The sequence below is a fragment of the Eutrema salsugineum genome, unplaced genomic scaffold (assembly GCF_000478725.1).
Source record: "Eutrema salsugineum unplaced genomic scaffold, Eutsalg1_0 scaffold_3, whole genome shotgun sequence".
In the NCBI taxonomy this organism is placed as follows: Eukaryota; Viridiplantae; Streptophyta; class Magnoliopsida; order Brassicales; family Brassicaceae; genus Eutrema; species Eutrema salsugineum.
Genome location: NW_006256756.1, coordinates 3,981,235 through 4,002,464, shown reverse-complemented (window position 1 = coordinate 4,002,464; position 21,230 = coordinate 3,981,235). Strand labels below are relative to the sequence as shown.

General features: G+C 38.1%; 1 protein-coding gene and 1 pseudogene across 1 annotated transcript; one reads left to right on the top strand and one right to left on the bottom strand.

The window, feature by feature from the left end:
- Positions 1-563: 563 nt before the first annotated feature.
- Positions 564-5,668, bottom strand: LOC112085261 (annotated as a pseudogene).
- A 4,626-nt stretch (positions 5,669-10,294) lies between these two features.
- Positions 10,295-12,006, top strand: LOC18014675 (probable phospholipid hydroperoxide glutathione peroxidase 6, mitochondrial). Its single transcript, XM_006396817.2, has 6 exons — positions 10,295-10,625; positions 10,834-10,910; positions 11,031-11,092; positions 11,191-11,309; positions 11,532-11,699; positions 11,792-12,006. Exons 1-6 carry the CDS (start codon positions 10,383-10,385, stop codon positions 11,825-11,827), a joined length of 705 nt encoding a protein of 234 aa, XP_006396880.1. The 5' UTR covers positions 10,295-10,382; the 3' UTR covers positions 11,828-12,006.
- Positions 12,007-21,230: the final 9,224 nt, after the last annotated feature.

Genomic DNA, 21,230 nt, shown 5'->3' with positions numbered 1-21,230 from the left:
AAACATGATGCTGCTGGCAGGGAAGCCTACTCTGGCCACATCAATTGAGGGAAAAATAATTTTTGTCCTGCAAAATTATTTAAATCAACTCAACAATAAATAAAAAAAATATCGAAAGAAAAATCAACAAGAAAGAAAAAGCAATTACACCTATAAGAATGAGAATCATTATGAAGTAGGAAGAGGGTTTTCTAATGTTGAAAAAAAAAAAAACTCTTCTTACGGAAGATCATTGCCATGCAACAAAGAAGTCTTTAATCGATGTAATGAATGTGAATCATATCTATAAAGCATGATTGAATTCATACAACTGTAAAATTTCTGTACAAATTAAAGTATGCAAGTAAAGTTTTATACATCTCCCCAATTTCTTAAGGATTATTAATATAGAAGCAAGGAGAAAATTGTGATCATTTTTTTTTTTTTGAAAAGAATGTAAAATTATATTCCAAATAAAAAAAAAAGACGTTTTTACGACCCGAATGTGTGACTGTCTGCTAAACAAGTGCAGCTGAAAAACAAATGGCTAATATAAGACTATTACATTGCAAAACTCATAAGCATTATCGGGTAGCAAACCAAAGTTGAAGCGCATCTTCGTATATTCGGTCTCCTAGGTCGCGAATAGTCTGAAGCCTGCATTTAACCAGTTTGTCAATGAGAAGGTGAAGCCGAGCAGCTGTAATGGGGTCTTCACCATGACGACGAGAGTTTCGCTCTCTCCAAATGCAGTGGATCGCCGCTTGAAAAGAGTAGCGAAACAGAAACAGGGTATTGCCTTTTAGTTGAGAATCCGAGAGCAGTGCGAGCAGAGCATTCCAGTCTAAGGAGAATCGTTCTCGTAGAAGATTCTTCATTAGCTTTGTCCAAACTTCCTTCGTGTAGCTACAAGAGAAATAGAGATGATCTCGAGATTCCAGAGCAAGATTACAGAGAGTGCAGGTGGTATCTGCAGCTGTATTCCAACTCTGCATTCGATCTCCAGTGGAAAACCGGTTGAGCGTGGCTAGCCAAGCAAACACCGAGAACTTTGGAGTAGAGTGGGTAAACCAAATCCCAGAGTGCCAAGTAGTTTTAGGAGATGCAGCACGAATGAGGAGCCACGTGTTTCTCGAGTCAAACCGAGGTTTGAAGATTCCATCTCGATGTTTCCACAAGAAAGTATCATCAACTGCAGGTATGAGGCAAACAAGCTTCGAAGACAAGGCGTTTTCAATCGCCATGAGCAGGTCACTTCGATGTCGACGTCTCCTTCTCTGCTTAAGTGAAGCAATTGAAGCATGTAATGGGATTCCAAGATCGATTGGTCCTCGGGGACCAATTAGATCAAAAATACGTCCCAAATCCGACCAAACGTCAAACCAAAAGCTTGTCCTTTCCCCATTCCCGAGATCCACCTTACAGAAAGAACTTCCGAGCTGTCGATACTTAAGGATTTTACGCCACATCCACGAACCTGAAGCAGGACTCTCTTTGATCGACCAAAAATTACCTTGACGAATAAGGTAAGTCTGCACCCACTGAACCCAGAGAGAAGAGTGAGAAGAAACAACTCGCCAAATCAACTTTAAGCAGCTTACAGTATTGGCCTCCTTAAGAGGTCTGAGTCCAAGGCCACCTTCTGATCTCAGTTTACACACGTCCTCCCATGACACCTTATCTTTATGAGGATTTAACTCCGGACCTGACCAGAGGAAAGCAGAACAAAGCTTGTCAATGTCCTTGAGACATTCACCCGGGAGTCTGAAAGCGGCCAACCAGAAATTAGTGATGCTGTGAATAACAGAGCGTATGAGTTGCAATCTTCCTGCAATGGAGAGAGATCGAGCAGTCCAGGAGCTAATCCGTTTACGAATTTTCTCCACCAAAGGCAAATAGTCCTGTTTCCCCATCTGTTTGGTCAACAAAGGTAAACCGAGGTAGCGCACAGGGAGTTGTCCAGCTTGGAAGTGAAATTTCTCATCAATCTCATTTCTCACGGCCTCCGAAACCCCTGCAAGATAGATAGTGGAATTTTCCATGCTTATCTTAAGACCAGAAAAACGGGTGAAATCATCAAAAACCTTAACGATGCCTTCCACTGATCTCACTTTTCCATCAGTCAATACCATGATATCATCAGCAAAACTAAGGTGAGTAAGGCTGAGATTTTTGCACTTGGGGTGGTATCCAATGGCTTGAGCACTCGCAGCTCTGTCTAGAAGTTTCGACAATACATTCATACTGATGACAAACAAATATGACGATAGTGCACAGCCTTGCCTCAAGCCACGCTTACTACGGAAGAAGCCAGCGAGCTCACCGTTCACTTGAACAGAGAAAGAAGCAGTAGAGATGCAGAGGGAGATCCAGTGTATGAAAGCTCCTGGGAAATTCATAGCTTGAAGCGTGTTCAGAATGAAAGACCATTGAACAGTATCAAAGGCTTTCGAGATGTCGATCTTGATAGCACAACGCGTAGGGGCCGAGTCTTTATGATAGTCTTTAACCAATTCCGTCGCAAGAAGAAGATTCTCAATCAATAATCTATCTTGAACAAAAGCAGACTGGTTCATTGCGATGAGATAAGGGAGAACTGTCTTGAGTCTGTTGGCAATGATTTTTGAAATAACCTTATAGAGGACATTACAACAGGATATTGGGCGGTAGTCTCTTATTTCCACAGCAGACGTCTTCTTTGGAATCATAGCAAGGATCGTTGTGTTAACGCCTTTTGGCAAAAAACCTTTTTCGAAGAAAGATTTAACCGCAATAGTGAACTCTTTCCCCATAATAGACCATGTTGCTTTGTAGAACTCCATATTATACCCATCAGGCCCAGGTGATTTGTTGCTCGGCATCGAGAATAGAACTGAGCGTACTTCCTCATCTGTAACCACTTCGATAAGATGATTTCTCTCTTCTTTCGAGCATCTGAATTGAACCAAATCCTGCAGATCATCCATCGAAATGCCCTCATAGTCAGTCGGGATGTGCTGAAGGAATTCAGAAAAGAATCCTTCTGCCTCTGCTTTGATATCCTCAATACAAGAAACCACAACACCATCACGACGTTTTTATTTCCTGATAGTATTTGTAGCCTCTCTTGTTGCAACTGCTTTATGAAAAGTCTTGTTGTTGCCATCCCCGATCTTGAGCCAGTGAATCTTGGATCGCTGTTTGAGCAAGTTTTCCTCGAGCTTTGAAACATAATCCCAGCGCTTGTAAGCTTCAGTCTCCTCTTCAACCCTTTGTGGAGAAGGGTTATTAGCGTTTGCGTTCTGCTTCTCACATAAAGTTTCATAAGCCTCTTTCGTCATGCGAGTAAGATTACCCATTCTGATCTTTGCCAGAGAACAAATTAGAGGTTTAAGGGCCTTTAATTTTTTGGTGAAATGAAACATGGAAGACGTAGAGGAGAAGATAGATGGGGTGCTTCCCCAGAATGACTGCACCATCGGCAAAAACTCGTCCAATTCAGCAACTGCATTTATAAACTTGAAAGGTTTTTTCCTTTCTGCACTCCCCGCGTCCAGATGAAACCGACATTGTAAGTGATCTGAGCAACCTCCAGCCTCAAATACACTGTACGACTAAGGAAAAGATAGATCCCACCTGGTGTTTTTCAGAACCCTATCGAGCTTTTTCGAAATTAAACCTGTGTCACGTCTGTTACACCAAGTGAACAACGGACCATGAAAAGCCATGTCCTCTAGATGACAATGTAACACCAGGTCTTGAAAATCCCGCATACCCGAAGTGATGGTTGGAGCATTTTCGAACTGAGAGTGTTCCTCTCCATCTAAAATCTCATTGTAGTCTCCAAGACAGATCCAAGGTCTGTTATTGATGATTGGAGAGTTATGATGATCACGAATGTCACTCCACAATTCCCTCCTCTCATCAGCAAAATTTGAAGCATAGATGAAGAAACAAAAGAATTCCTCATCTTTATCCTCAAGCTTAACCGAAATTGTGATCATCTGACCACTTTTGAAGAATAGAGTCAAACGCGTCTTGGGACTCCACAGCACCGAAATCCGCCCAAGACGATTAAACTCGTAATTAGTAATAACCGACCAATCTCTACAAATTGAAGTCGCTACCCTCCCAGCCTTTCCTTCTTTAACTCTGGTCTCCAACAAAGCACCAAACTGAAAACCTTGATTTTGAACCCACTTACGAACAATGGAATGCTTAGTTGATTTGTTTAAGCCTCGGACATTCCATACAAAACCCGACATCGATTAGTTTTTGTTCTTTGGGTTCCTTCTACTCGAAGTATTAGGCTTTGAGTCCTTAGTACTTGGAGCAACGTAGTCAACCAAAGATTTGTTCACAGTTTTCGATGCTCTGGGGAGTGGAGGACGGATTCCAGACACCTCAGATTTGTCTCGCTGCAATCTCTTTTCCGCATGGCAGATAGTCAATTCCCCACCCAAACCACTCGGCTCCTCACTGTTACTAGAAGAGAGATCATCCTTCATCTGTGAATAAGATGGTAATTCCTCTGCATTTACTTGGTCCTCAGTACCAGCAAGTAGTAGAAATCGCGAAGGAGAAACAGAGACATCAGACGCCACTTGCTTCTCAGCTGGTTTGCTTAATTTTTTAGGAGAGCACCATTCTCCTTCTTCTTTTTCTTCTCCAACTGTAATATCAATGACGGCATCGATGACCGGTTGATCACTTTCTGAGTCCACCACTGATGAGCTTTGAGATTTCGATACAATGTTCATGCTCTTACTCTGAGAGTTCACATTCACCACCGACTCTTGCTCTACAACAACCTCAGGAACTAACACCGTATTCTCGACCACGGGTAGCTGAGCAGTTGCTTGGCGCTGAAGGATAGTTTTTGGGCCATTCTTCATCATACAAGCATCTCCCATGTGACCCCATTTAGAACAAGACGTTCATCTAGGAGGGAGCCACGGGTATTCAAATTCTACCACCGAATCTATACCTTTAGCTGAAGCAAAACGAAACTGAGCTGGAAGCTCCTTCGATAAGTCGGCTTCAACAAAAACTTTCGCCTCGTCAAAACTCTTGCATATTTCAGTGTCCGGATGGAGCCGCTTTGGCACCCCACAGCACTAGCTAGAAACCCTAAACTTTTCTCATGGAACAACTTGTGAGGAACGTTCTTGAGACAGACCCATAGTGGCATTGATTTGATCTCAGGTTGAGCTTCCTCCACCACTGGAGACCATTTAGAGACCACCATAGGGACATTAGCAATATTCCACATCCCCCTTCTCAAGATCCGATTGCGTGTTGCGACGTCTCGGATTTTGAACTTCATTGTAGTCTGGTCTACTACGAACACATCGACTTTGGTCTTTGATCCAAGCGGCCAGATTTTATTCACGATAACATGAACTTTAGCGACATGGGAAGCCGCCGATAGAAACTTTCCAACCAGAATTTCCTCCCACAGGGGAGCAGAACCTTCGATGATATCATCCGGGATATCGACTGTAAGAGAACCCTCAACCATGGATATTGATAGATCGTGCTTTGACAACCCTAATTTGTTTTGAACAATGGAAGAATAGAGCGGCTTAGCAGGAGGCTGCGAAGTCGTCTCTGGATCCGATGCTTCCTCAATGAGAGACACACTTGTGACAGATGGTTCCGGACAGATACTGATCGGAGGAGGTGGTGGAGATCCCGCCGGGGCCGCCATGCTTGCGGCAAACGAAACTTTGAGACCCAAAACCTTAATCGCTTTTCCAATCTCCACGCCACGTCAGCACGTAAAATTGTGATCATTAATCCAGGTCTCTTTCGTTATATGTTTCAATAAGAAACATGAAAACAAAAAAAAAACATCAAGAGTTATGAAACTAAACAAGTCGACCTAAATAAACGAAAAAGTTTGACACATCTTACCATTTGAAATCACTAAACTACTTTTTAAAATACCGACAAACATAAAAAAAATGCATTCAACTCCAAATGCAAGTGGAGTTTGTACTACTTAGGGGATTTTCTCCTCTCCAACTCTGTTTTTCTCTGCGATGTATTGGATTAAAATTTTAATTTCAAGTTTTTTTTTTGTCAAAAACGATTGAATCTATAAGGTGAACCAATTTGTTATATATATATTTTTTATTAAAAAATCATTAATTTGCTGCATGATTGAGAGACTTGGATAGAAGATAAATTCGGCTAAATTAGTTTCAACACCATCACTGGTATTTGAATTTCCATGTTCAAATTATTGGTTTGTCATATGTTTTGGGTGTTATTCATTTGTGTATTTAGAGCATCTCCAACCTATTACTCCATTTTTTACTCCATAAATGGAGTAACTTCATAATGGAGTTGGTTTCTCTCCAACTATATTCCATTTTTTACTCCATAAAGAATATTCTAGATATATTTTTTTTCCATTAAATTTATAAATTATTTGCAGATATACTCTTTTATTTGTCAAACTTATGAATTGAACCCAATAACTTTATTTTAATGATTTATATTCAATAAAATGAAAACTGTTATTTTTAATAAATTTTTTTTATAAATAAATATATTACATTACACAACATAATAAAAACAATAATAACTTAAGAAAATAATATAATTTAATTTAATTATCATCATTAGTATATTTTTCCCACAAATGATCAATTAATGCATTTCGAAGTGAAAAATGAGCTTCTTTATCTTTGATTTCTCTAAATCGAGCAAGAAACTCTTGGAATCGAATATTATCATCCTCTGCCAATTGAACCTCTGGAGGTGAAGCTTCTCTTCCAACTTCAATCGGAGCATCAAGATCACGTTCATCTTCGATTATCATGTTATGTAAAATTACACATGTAGTCATTATATCATGTAGCACATTCTTTTGCCAAAAACGAACTGGACATTTCACAATAGCAAAACGCGATTGAAGAACTCCAAATGCACGTTCTACATCTTTTCTACATGCTTCTTGTTGTGTAGCAAAATATTTCTTTTTCGGACCCCTTGGCTCATGAATAGTTTGCACTATGGTAGACCATTTTGGGTATATACCATCAGCCAAATAGTAGCCCATATTATATTATTTTCCTTGAATGATATAATGAACCGGAGGAGCAATACCTTGAGCGAGACTGGAAAAGAGGTGGGAAGACTCCAACACATTGATATCATTATTGGTGCCTGGCATTCCGAAATATGCATGCCATATCCAAAGATCATAATCTGCCACCGGTTCAAGAATTATAGTTGGTGATCCACTACGACCTGCATATTGTCCAGCCCAAGCGGTAGGACAATTTTTCCATTTCCAGTGCATGCAATCTAAGCTACCTAGCATACCTGGAAAACCTCGTTTTTCTCCAATGTGAAGAAGTCTGGCAACATCACTAGCCGTTGGTGATCTTAAGTATTGCTCTGAAAATATTTCCACGATGGCTCGACAAAATCTTTTCATGCTTTCAATTGCCGTTGATTCAGCTATCTTAACGTACTCATCTGTCGCATCTGCTGGTAGACCATACGCTAGCATCCGGAACACCGCTGTGACTTTTTGTAGAGGTGATAATCCAAGTCTTCCAACATTATCCCTTCATTGTGTGAAGTAGATATCATGACCTTCAACTGCATTAACAATACGAAGGAATAGAGAACGAGACATACGATATCTTCTGCGAAACATAATATCATTGTAAACCGGAGTCTCTGAGAAATAATCATTGAACAACCTACTATGTGCGCCTTCCCACTCGCGATGGATGAACGAACGTCCGGGAACTGAACCGCCATGGATCACCTGGTTATTTTGTTGGTTTAGAAGAAATTGGATGACTACATTGTTATTAGCAATTGCAAGATGTATTACTTCTTCTTCATGATCGAGATTATTGAGAATTTCCATATTATCATCATCAGAAGAAGATGATGAAGAAGATTGAAAATCAGAGAAATTTTCAGAATTAAAATTCATTGTGAAAAAGAAATTTTATTAGGAGTAAGATAGAAATTATATATGATATTGTGATGACTAACATGAAGTTGTAGTAGTATTTATAGAAATCTGATGAATGATTCTTAATTTTAGATTTTTTCTATGTTTTTTGTAGATGTAGGTATACATTTGATACATATTAAATGTAATAGTATGTGTAGCTGAAAAGAAAAGTTATGGATCATTTATTCAATATGTGTAGTTAGACTGATATAAATGTGAGAATTTAATGTAAAGCTCTTTGTGTAGTTGGATAGTCAATTTTATTTAAATTACGTAAGAAACCTTATAAAACCTTTACGTGTAGTTTGAGAGATGGATATGAAAATTTAATATAACTTTTATTTGTGTAGTTGGAATAATAAATATGAGGATTTATTCTTCAAGCATCTATAAATATGAGCATAGTTCTCTATTCTCATTCAAATATTAAATTATTCCTTCATATTTACACTTGATAAAAAATGTCTGTTCGTTCTTGTGGATATTCTCAAGAAGAAGACAAGTTTTTATGTCAAGTGTATATGGAAATTTCTCAAGATCCAATCAAAGGTGTTTATCAAACATCAGATGTATTTTGGTCTCGGGTGGTGGAAGCTTATGAGAGAGGAAAAAATTCAACTTGGAGTGAACGTACAAAAAAATCTATTCAATGCCGTGTTCAAACTATAGAGAGAGCAATAGAAAAACTACATGCATGCATCAAACAATGTGAAAATAGACGTGCAAGTGGAGCTTCAAACGATGATATTGTAAGTATTAATACATATAATTTTCCAATTGAGTTATCTTTAAAAAAAATAATTTCTTTATTTCAAAAATGATATGCAGTTCAATCAAGCCAAATTAATGCTAGCAGAAGATCCAAAGTTCAAAAAAGGTTGGAAATTTGATCATATTTGGAACATTATCAAAAAATTTGAAAAATTCAAAGATGGTGTCATCCATGCTAGAAGAGTCTCAAACCTAAGTGGTTTTGGGTACACATCTTCAGAGTCAGAAAATCCTACACCTGATACTACACAAGGATCTCCAGGTTTGTCTTCGTTTTCTTTGAACTTAGATGACGATGATGATAGTATTGGTGGATCTCCTTCTCAGCGACCAATCGGAGTTAAAAAGTCCAAATTGAAGAGAAAAAATGATGATCAAACATCTCTTATCATCAACACTTTAGAAGAAGGAAATAGGCAACTTGTGGAGCAATTGAAGAAGACAAGTGCACAAAAAGAATATCATCTAGAGATTCAAAATAAGAATTATGCACTGAAGAAACTCAAAGAAGAAAACAAAATTTTACTTAGGGACTTGAGTTCCATACAAGATCCAAATATCCGTGCATATATTGAAGCTGAACAAAGACAGATTTTACAAAACCGGGTTGATCAACAACAATCTGAAGAAGTTACCCCTCCATCTACTTCATTTGGACAATATTTTACTGATCTTGGTGCATTTGGAAGTGATTTGCCAAATTACTAATTTGTTGTTGTGTTTTATCTATTTTTATGTATTTGTAATTTTAAAGTTAATTTTTTGTTGTGTTTTGTCTATTTTAATGTTTTTATAATTTTAAAGTTAATTTGTTATTGTATTTTTCTTTTTTTATGTAATTTAAATTTTAAATTTTGTGTGTCATTGTATTTTTATTTATATATTTGTTATGGTTGTTTTTTAAAAAATTTTATAATCTAAAATAATTAGTTTTATCATTTATAATAAAACTTATATGTCAAAAATAACAAAGTTTTTGTTTAAGACTTATCTGATAACATATAATAGGTGAGGGATAAAACTATAAATAAAAAAGGGTCCACTCAAAAATAAAGGTGATGAATAGTGTCACTCCATATATAGAGGCATACTGTTCATATCTCCATTTTGGAGATGAAAATGGAATAGGGTTAGAGAGGATTTTACTCCAAAATGGAGTTTGGAGGTGGAAATGGAGTAGGGTTGGAGATGATCTTAGTTAAAATTTTCAAATAACAGTGGATTTTAGTTAAAATTTTTAAAAATATTTACAAAATTTAAAGATTTCAAAATCTAACATTGCATTTTCATTAAAATTTAGAAAATTATACGTTTTTTTGTTGGATAAATCTTTGCATTGATAGTTTAAAAATCTTTTCGAATCCATTAATATTCACATCAAAAATAAAACAAAATAATATGTCCAAGTTTAGGCCCAATGTGAACAATAATATTCTCGAAGGCCTTTAAAGGTCCGAAATATCGTAGCGTTCACATTACGCCGCACGGTAAAACGCAACTGATGAGGTAAGCACACCGAGCTCCAACGTGGCGTCCTCTATAATCCCCACGTGTCTTTCCCATTCTCCAACCACACTGAACACGGAGAAAGTAGCTGAATAACAAAATTTTGATTTTTGACTCTCTAAAATAAATATCTGTGAATAAAAAGAATCTTGTTTAGCAAATGTTGAGATCCTCATTTCGGCTTCTCTATATAAGAACCAATCATCTGGTTCGAGTTTCATCATCATCATCATCATTATCGCTTTCTCTGTTTCCATCTAAGTTCGATTCTGCGAAACCTCTTTTCAACTCTCATCGGATTCGTCCTCTTCCTTTATCGACAACGGGAGCTAAACTTTCTAGGTCTGAACATTCGATGGCTGCTACTTCCGAGCCTAAATCCGTCTATGATTTCACCGTCAAGGTTCGAATCCTTGTTTTCTCAGTCTGTAGTTTGAATTGTTTGATTCTTTGTGACTGTAGATGAATATCATGGATATATCTGTAGATTGAAGATTGTGATTGATTAGGTCCTTAATCATATCGGAGATTTTTGTTTGATGCTGGGATTTGAGATCCGATTATGAACGGTTTGAGTCTAAATTGAATTTTTGCGATTTGTGATTTCTTAGGATGCGAAGGGAAATGATGTTGATTTAAGCACTTACAAGGGGAAAGTTCTCTTGATCGTGAACGTTGCTTCTCAGTGGTAATTTTCATGTTTTTCTTCACTCAATTTCAATTTTTGTAAGTTGGAACAAACTGCCTAGGTTTATTTGTTAGTGACTGAGTAAGTTTAGTAAATGTTTTGGTATTTTTTTTCGTGCAGTGGCTTGACTAATTCGAACTACACTGAGCTTGCGCAGCTGTATCAGAAGTACAAAGATCATGGTATAATTTGATTACCAATTGTTTCGTTTGTTCGTTTTCGCTGTAGAATCAAAACGTATAGGATTATGATTGTGTTTCTTGATGTCACAATGTTTCAGGGTTTGAGATCCTTGCATTCCCGTGTAACCAGTTTGGTAACCAAGAACCTGGCTCTAATGAAGAGATTGTTCAGTTTGCTTGTACCCGTTTCAAGGCTGAGTACCCAATATTCGACAAGGTAATCACTTTTCTTGTTCTTGACTGCAAAATGCATGATATGAGATAGCACCATTCAATTGTTTACTATCTGACATGAATCACATGTTACATGAGAATTCTGCAACTTCGTATACTATTGGTTATATGTTACTGAATCGTATTCATATCATAAAGTTGTTTGTTTCTTGATTGTTAGTTCTGTTCTTGGACTTGATGTCTAGCTTTGCACTATGTAATGCAGGTTGATGTGAACGGTGACAAGGCTGCCCCAATCTACAAGTTTCTAAAATCAAGCAAAGGCGGGCTTTTTGGAGATGGCATCAAGTGGAACTTCGCTAAGTTCTTGGTTGACAAAGATGGAAAGGTCGTTGACCGTTACGCGCCAACTACATCTCCTCTCAGCATCGAGGTAATGTTTCACATATAATCATAAACTTAAGTTTTGATTTAGAGACCCAATTGTTTCTCTAATTTGTGTTCATTGTTAATCCGCAATTGCAGAAGGACCTGAAGAAAATGTTGGGAGTTACTGCTTAAGCAAAGGAAATATCAGTCAAATAAAAGTTTGTAGTATTGTATTGCCAATACTGTAATAAGCTCTGTCTGAGTTCTTGAGTGTATTTGGGATTAGTTGTTTCCTACTACTTAAACACGTCATTAGTAACTAATCTATGTGATATCATAGATCTAAATATCAGATTTCCCTTTACTGTATACTGCGGTTTCCGAAGAAAACAAGAGACGAATGCTATCAAACCAATTTGAGAATGGAGTGGTGTGGGAAACGAAATATATTTTGTATTCATAAAATCCGATAAAATCATTCAATTTTATAGAAAACCATTCAATCGCCAATCTCAAACTTGTCGACTTTGACCATCATCGGCTGCGAAACTTGGGAGGAAAATATGTAAATGTAAAAGAAGGTTTAAAAATTCTGATGGAAATCACCAAATTTAGTAATATTGTCCCGACAAATTTGTTCTTCTAATTATCTCTCTGCATTGAAGACGAGGATCTCATCATCGCTAGTTCGCTACTGAGAGGTAATCTCATATACTCCTTGGAAGTTGGAAACCAAGCAACCATTTTGGTGTTAAAATATCAAAAAGGTTGCATTATGCCTTAATGTATTTTTGGTTTTGGAATTTTAAAAGCTTGTTTGATTGTTTTTTTTTTTAAGATTTGAATTTTATATAGAAATAAATTTAAGGTCCACACAGCCCATACATGGCCCGTTTTGCGATAGAATCTGCAACAACATTTGCAGTTCTGGAAATAAACATAAATTTGATAAAATCAAACAAAGGAAGACAGAGGGCAATATCAGAGAGAATACCGTGAAATTCCGAGATTTGTAGGCTGGAGCTGATCACTTTGATTGCCTGTTGAGAGTCCGATTGGATCATCACTTGTTTGAAGTTTGCCGCTTTTGCATGTAGAATTGCTGTCTTTATCGCTAAGAACTCAGCCATCAAGGGAGAGCCGACAAAACGGTGAGAATCTTCGAATGGAGTTGGTGGATTGTGCCTTCCCCTTATCGAGATACCTATCCCTGCAGCTAGCTGATCTCCTCTCCAAGCCGCATCGGTAGAAATGATCACCAACTTCCTCTCCTGAGTGAGGGTTTGAGTAGATGTAGGCCCGACTCGCATCTGGGATTGTGGAGAAGGAGTTTGTGAGATCTGCGCTAGAGTCCATTCCCTCGCCGCACATACAGCTTTCCTGGCTGTCTCCTCTGCTGGGATGGACCGATTTTCAAAAACTCGGTGGTTCCTTGAGGTCCAGAGATACCACATAATCCAGGGGTAGAGGTAGCCTTTGTCTAACCCACACGGTGGGAGGGTAAAGTTTCTTTTAAGCTCAGTCAGACCGGCTACAGTTGTCTCGACATCAGTCAGTTTAAATTCTAGTGCCCATGGGATTTGTTTCCATACTTCGACAGCATAGGGGCAGTAAAACAGGAGATGGTTAGTCCCAATCTTCCGGCTTATCTGAATAATTCATGAAATAAACAGTAAAAAAATCAATGAATGATGCCTTAATTTTTCTTCTTGTCACAAAAAAAAAAAAAAATGTACATCATTATCTAATATTTCAACTTTTAGCTAAAAATAACCAAATATAACTATGACTTGTTTTTTTTTGTCCAGAAACAAAATTAATGCAAAATCTTTATGACTTAATCTTATATTTAGCTAATACATCAATGGAAATCCAACTTCAATAAATTTTGCTAAAAAACTAAAGGAAAAGAAAAGAAAATGTAGTAAACTTGCCGTTGAAAAAACTCGAGCCTTATCATATATTCATATGGCTTCTTGACCAAAAAATAACTTATTCCCTAAGAATTCATAATTCTTATAACAGAGAAGGAACTTGCTTTCGAGAGAATCTGCAACTGTAAGAGATTTATCATTAAAAAATACTACAATTGGTTTATCATTTGTCTGCTTGGGAAAGAAAAAATTTGAAGTGTCAGACAAACGGAATAGTGTGTATAATTATGGAGCTTGCATGCTTAATGGACACTATAAAATCATTTTTTTAAAAACAAAAATGTTTTTCTTCCTTTTTTTTCTTGTTCAAGCTCTAATGTGGATGCAAGAATTTATCTATCAAAAATGTTTTCAACCTCTTTTTTCTCTCATTTGTCTGAATGTAGTGGAAACGTGATGGATAAAGTAAACAGCTCAAGAAAGTTTCAAAATGTGCAACTCTGGACAGAGAAAAAATGGTTCAAAAAAAACTCTGGACAGAGACATACTTGCCATGACCTTACGAAGGGAACTTCACGCGTCTGAATCTCTTGGTTCTTTGCCTCACACAACAAAACTCTATGGAACACCATCGATCCAGCGAAGTGTAAGAAGTTAATTTAGAGGAGACAAATATTGCAATATAACAAAACGATTAGAGACACAGAAAAACGTTTTATAAAATCGGATTAAGGAAAAACGAGAAGTGGAGGCGAGATGATCTCTTTCCTTAATTCAAAATATCTCCCGCAGTGTGACGGTTAGATGAGATAATGAATCCCATGATACAACCACTAGTATTCGTATAATCGCAGCACCCGATTATAGAATGTGACGAACTAATATTCTACGATATACTCTCGGACACTTACTCTTGAAAGAAGAAAAGAGACGCAGTCTCGAGAGATTGAGGAAAGTGTGAACGACTTTTTGTCTGTAAATTTTTGAGGCAGTGAGTGAAAATGGAAGAGGAGAAGTCAATATATATAGCAAAGGAGAGAGGAGCGTCGCACTTAATCAGCGTGTTAATAACGTGATTAATTATGCACTAATGATGCGATTTGGGCGTTAATCTTGGCGTGATTTTCGGGATAGATATTTGACTGTAGATTAATGTCATGATTCTGTCAAGAATTTGAACTGAAAACTTTAGAAATTTGGGCCAGAAATGTTGACCCAAGACCCAAGACCCGAGACCCGAGACCCGAGACCCGAGCCCGAGCCCCACTCGGCTCGGCGGCGGCGGCGGGGCGCGAGGGGTCCTTGGTTCTCCTTCACACACTTTGAACTATGTCATGTGTGTGTCTATATTTATATGACTCAAAAAAATTTCAATCCTCCAATGTGAGACAAAATGATGTTCCTCACATTTTAAGTTACCTTGAAGGGCTTTATTTTCATTCACACTTAACCAAATTTTAAAGCATTTGGGCTTTGTAATAATTTGGGTCCAACAATTCCCTACATGAATAGAAATAACTCTAAACATACGACCGGACTGACTCGATAACTTGACTAGACCAGACGGACTTTCGAGAGTATAAACGAAAATTCCACTGTGTTTGAGATAGTAGTATGTTTCAACCTTGAACCACTCAATGTTAATATCTGTCGGGCTTACTCAGCCAGGAGGTGAACATGATGTCTTGAACCACCCAGATTTTGATGTAAACCGAGACAACAAATACAATCCAGTTTCATTTTCTCGTAGAACTAAGTTCTCTATTGTGTTCATTTTGGCCTTGAACTTGCCTGGTGAATCATGAGTGAAGTTGGAGAATATAGCCTGTTGTTTTTCCATTCTCCTAGAAACGGTCCCATTTCACACTCACTAGGTGATTATGCCAGTAGTCTTTGTTTTAAGAAGTGTTGTACTTCACTGATATATCAAAGCTATGGTCTTATCATTAAAAGCTATGCTTATTCTTTGTAAATATACAATGAAAAATTGTATGTAAGCACTGTCAATCATCTTGGGACCTAGGTTAAGACTATACGTCTTTCAGTGCGTTAGATTTTGTTTGATTTAGTTTTCTCTTTTGAACCATACATCTTGGGATCTCCAGTCATGTAGGTGGGGTTTCCATCAAACAACCTCTTTAGTCATAGGCTTTAAACCCATTCCCTTTGATGACTTGAGAACTTGATCACGAGCTAGACCCTTAGTGAATGGATCTGCTAGATTATCAGCTGATTTTATGTAATCTAGTGAGATTACTCCGGTTGTGATCAAACTTTTAATGGTTTTATGTCGCCTTCTTATGTGACGAGATTTACCATTATAGAGATTATTCAGTGCCCGGGCGATAGCTGATTGACTATCACAGTGTACATGTATTGCCGGGACTGGTTTCTCCCACATTGGAATATCTTCCATGAAATTTTGGAGCCTTTCGGCCTCCTCTGCAGCTTTGTTTAAAGCTATAAATTCAGACTCCATGGTTGATCGGGCCAATAGAGTTTGTTTGGAAGACTTCCAAGAGACTGCTGCACCACCCAGGGTAAAAACATATCCACTTGTGGATTTCGAGTTTTTGGTGTCAGATATCCAGTTTGCATCACTGTATCCTTCCAAAACGCTGGTTCTCTTCCATAGTGCAACCCATAACTTTTAGTGTATCGAATGTAATTTAATACTCTAGTTATGGCTTTCCAGGGTTTGTGTCCTGGATTACTTGTATAGTGACTTAGTACATTTACCGCGTGTGCTAGATCAGGTCTAGTACAATTGGTTAAGTACATAAGGCTACCAATTATTCTTGCATACTCTACTTGTGACACTGCTTCACCTGAGTTTTTGGTCAAGTGAAGTTGAGAGTCAACAAGAGTTTTTGCAGTTCCATTTGAATGTTTTAAACCGTTCAAGTATCTTTTCAGCATAATGTGCTTGAGACAAGGTAATCCCATCAGAAGTTCTTGTGATTTGTACCCCGAGAATGACATCTGCTAGACCCATGTCTTTCATGTCAAATTGTGCACTAAGCATGTTCTTAGTTTGTTGGATTATGTCATTATTGCTGCCAATAATTAACATGTCATCTACATATAAACATAGTAAGATATATCCATTAGGGGTCGTTTTTATGTAAATGCATTTATCACATTCGTTTATGCTGAAGCCATCTGACATCATCGCATTGTCAAAATTTTCATGCCATTGTTTTGGTGCTTGTTTAAGTCCATACAATGACTTCACAAGTCTACAGATTTTGTGTTCTTGTCCCGGGACTACAAATCCTTCGGGTTATTTCATATAGATTTCCTCGTCTAATTCACCGTTTAGAAAGGCTGTTTTGACGTCCATCTGGTGGATTTCCAAATTTCTTAAGGCTGCAATTCCAATCAGCATTCTGATGGAAGTTATTCTTGTTACTGGAGAATAAGTATCAAAGAAATCCAGACCTTCTTTTTGTCGGAATCCTTGCACTACAAGTCTAGCCTTATATTTATCAACTGAGCCATCGGTCTTCAATTTCGTTTTGAAGATCCATTTGCACCCTAGAGCTTTAAACCCTTCAGGTAACTCAGTGATTTCATAAGTATGATTCTGTCTAATGGAATCCATCTCACTATTGACTGCTTCCTCCCAAAGAGGTGCATCGGGAGTGGACATAGCTTCAGTAAATGTTCTTGGTTCTTTCTCGGTGAGAAAGACCATCAAGAATTCAGGACCGAAGGATTTTTCCTTACGAGCTCTTTTGCTGCGTCTAGGTTCAATCTCTTCGTTTTCTGAAGCAGGAACCCCAGATGTGGTTGCCTCATCTTCCCGAGGACGTTTTAGATTTTGTCTATCCTTGCATGGGAAAATGTGTTAAAAAAACGACACATTTCTTGATTCCATTATTGTATTCACCTGAATATCCGGTACATCTGATTTGTGAACCAGAAACCGATAAGCGCTACTGTTGCGTGCATATCCGATGAAAATACAATCAACAGTTTTTGGTCCTATGGTGACCTTTTTAGGAGGTGGCACAGCGACCTTTGCTAAGCACCCCCACACTTTCAGGTATTTGTACGAAGGTACTCTACCTGTCCATAGTTCATATGGCGTTTTGCCAGTTACTTTGTGCGGTATTTTGTTGAGGATATTGTTTGTAGTGAGAATTGCTTCCCCCCACAGATTTTGGGGTAGCCCAGATTCCTGCAACATTGCATTCATCATCTCTTTAAGAGTTCGATTTTTGCGTTCCGCAACTCCATTAGATTCTGGTGAGTAGGGAGCGATGGTCTGATGTATAATGCCTTTTTCTAGACAGAAAACATTGAATGGACCATCATATTCGCCTCCTCTATCACTCCTAACAATTTTAATAGTTTTACCGAGTTGATTTTCAACTTCAGTTTTATATTCTTTGAATTTTTCCAAGACTTCATCTTTACTTCTTAGTAAATAGATGTAACAGTATCTTGTACAATCATCAATGAAAGTTACAAAATACTTTTTACCTCCTCTAGATTGTATTAACTTTAAGTCGCACAAATCTGTGTGTATGATGCCTAGAGGTTTGGTAGTTCGATCGACATGAGGAGATGGAGTTTTTGTGAGTTTTGCTTGTACGCATGTCTTACATTTATTTTTGCTTATTTTGCATTTGGGGATTAAGTTCGAATTTATTAATCTTTGTATAGATTTATAATTCACATGTCCTAATCGTTCATGCCATAAATCAAAAGACTCAACCAAGTAAGAAGATTCATTCTTATTAATTGAACTGGTAGAAGGTACATCATTTTTGAGGACAGTCATTACACACATTTTGATTAAGTCCTCCTTAACATAACCCTTCCCAATAAAAACCCCATGTTTCCTTAAAATCAGCTGGTTAGATCCAATGCGAACGTCGAATCCGTGCTTGTTGATCATGGTTCCAGAGATCAGGTTTTTCCTCATTTTTGGCACATGCTTCACATTGGTGAGGGTGACTTCTTTTCCCGAAGTCATCTTTAAGACCACATTGCCTATGCCTTCAATCTTGGAATATGACTCATTTCCCATCAACAAGTGCGCATTGTTCTTGCATTTCTTGTAGGTTGAGAACTGGTCTTTGTCCATGCAGATGTGAGTGGTTGCACCAGTGTCATACCACCACGTTTTTGGGTTTGGCTCAACCATGTTGACTTCTGTGACCATTGCACACAGATCAGCTCGAGTCAAGTTGGCTTGGCCTTTGTTGTCCCTCAGCCTGCTTCGACATTCATTGGAGGTGTGTCCCTTCTTGTTGCAATAGGTGCACTTCCCAACAAATTTGGTTTTGGGAGTTTCCTTTTTGAAGGAAGTGGATGATGATGGAGCAAACTTGTTTTGCCTTCCTTTAGGAGGAAATTTCCCGTTGCCTTTGACTTTCTCTTTTCCCTTGTTCTTGAACTCTACTACATTTGCATTGTAGGAGTGAAATGGTTCAAGGTTCACAGGCGCGGCAGCTTTTACCTCTCGTTTCAAAGACTCATTTTGCAGCTTGGAAATCAGATTTGACAAGGTCATAGACTTCTGCTTATGATCCAGATAGTTTCTGAAGTCTACCCAGCTAGGAGGTAGCTTGTCGTTGAAGCAATTCACTATGAAGGTTTCACAGATCTTCATTCATTCATCAGCGATTTCTTGACAAATCATCTGAAGTTCATGGACTTGTTCCATGATGGGCCTTGAGTCCACCATCATGTACCTAGTAAATTTGGAGGTTGCATACCTTCCAGAGGATACATTGAAAGTCTTGTACTTCTTATCCAAAGCTTCCCAGAGATCCTTGGACGACTTGATTTCGCAATAGACATTGAACAATTGGTCAACCAAGCGGCTCTGGATGTAGTCTTTGCAAAGGAAGTCCCCATGGACCCATGCTTCAACGCTTGCAACAGCACGCACATCAGTATTCCCAGCAGGCAAAGCAGGATTGTCCTCGGTGAGATACCTATCCAAATGCAGAGTGCACAGGAAAAAGTGCATCTTTTGCTGCCACTGTTTGAAGTTGGTACCATCAAACTTATCCGGTGAGATACCTGCAGAGATAGCGCTGGGTAAAGTCGGAATGTTTGTGGGCAGGGATTCGAGTGCTGCATCTCCAACCGCTAAGGGTGTTGATTCAGCGACATCCTCTTGTCTTCCATCAACGGATTTCTCCACATTTTTCGACATCTGTTCCAAAAAGAGACAGAAAAAATATCAGATTCGTTGAATAGAATCGATAAAATATCGATTAAAAATAAGAGTCAATAATTTTTGCGTTCTGCGGAAACGCTATAGAGCGGTCGTAAAAGCACATTTGAGTTTTGAACTCAAAAAAACGTTCACGAATTTAACCGAGACAATTTACAGGCGCGGAAAGGAAGTTATAAAAACTGTCCTTGTGTGGTCCAATAGCGTTTTGCGTAACTTGCCAAAGGCCTTCGCGGAAACGGTTTCTTGTTTGTAAAACAAATCGTTTTTTCCTTAAAAACGTTTTTTGAAAATCGTTTGTAAAGCAATATAGGATCTGATTGAAGCGATAAGCAGGAGCGGATTAATTTCAATTAAAACTGTAAGAAGTAAATTTAGAGGAGACAAATATTGCAATATAAGAAAACGATTAGAGACACAGAAAAACGTTTTATAAAATCGGATTAAGGAAAAACGAGAAGTGGAGACGAGATGATCTCTTTCCTTAATTCAAAATATCTCTCGCAGTGTGACAGTTAGATGAGATAATGAATCCCATGATACAACCATTAGTATTCGTATAATCGCAGCACCCAATTATAGAATGTGACGAACTAATAATCTTTGATATACTCTCGGACACTTACTCTTGAAAGAAGAAAAGAGACGTGAGAGATTGAGGAAAGTGTGAATGACTTTTTGTCTGTAAATTTTTGAGACAGTGAGTGAAAATGGAAGAGGAGAAGTCAATATATATAGCGAAGGAAAGAGGAGCGTCGCACTTAATCAGCGTGTTAATGACGTGATTAATTTTACATTAATGATGCGATTTGGGCGTTAATCTTGTCGTGATTCTGTCAAGAATTTGAACCGAAAACTTTAGCAATTTGGGCCAGAAATGTTGACCAAAACGTGGCCCAAAAAGAACATCTTTTGTGGGCCGAAGGCCCACATTCACCATGACCCAAGACCCAAGACCCGAGCCCGACTCGGCTCGGCGGCGGCAGCGGCGCGCGAGGGGTCTTTGGTTCTCCTTCACACACTTTGAACTATGTCATGTGTGTGTCTATATTTATATGACTCAAAAAAATTTCAATCCTCCAATGTGGGACAAAATGATGTTCCTCACATTTTAAGTTGCCTTGAAGGGCTTTATTTTTATTCACACTTAAACAAATTTTAAAGCCTTTGAGCTTTGTAATAATTTGGGTCCAACACAAAGCTCCAACAAGTAGATGAAAGCTTAAGCCTTGTGAGTATTTTGATTAAGATCATCAAAAATTTTGACATTAATGAAGCACGCAGCAGTCTCAGGATAATCACCAAGTTTAGTCGTTGTGCCCCGAAGAATTTTTCTTTTAACTTAGATTCCTATATACAAGAGGAGGATCTCATGTTCACTGCTGAGAGATAAATCTCATCTTTACAACTGATTCATAAAAATAGATTTGTGCGCGCGATATGGTTCTCATACTTTCTTTTGTTTCTTAGAATGCTAATTGCCAATCATAGAGAAACTTATTTCACTGTGCTGGTGCTTTGAAAC

Coding starts and splice junctions, on each gene's coding strand:
- LOC18014675 (XM_006396817.2), top strand. CDS start 10,383: ATGTTGAGATCCTCATTTCGGCTTCTCTATATAAGAACCAATCATCTG. Junction 10,911..11,030: donor GTGAACGTTGCTTCTCAGTG/GTAATTTTCATG, acceptor TTTTTCGTGCAG/TGGCTTGACTAATTCGAACT. Junction 11,310..11,531: donor AGTACCCAATATTCGACAAG/GTAATCACTTTT, acceptor TATGTAATGCAG/GTTGATGTGAACGGTGACAA.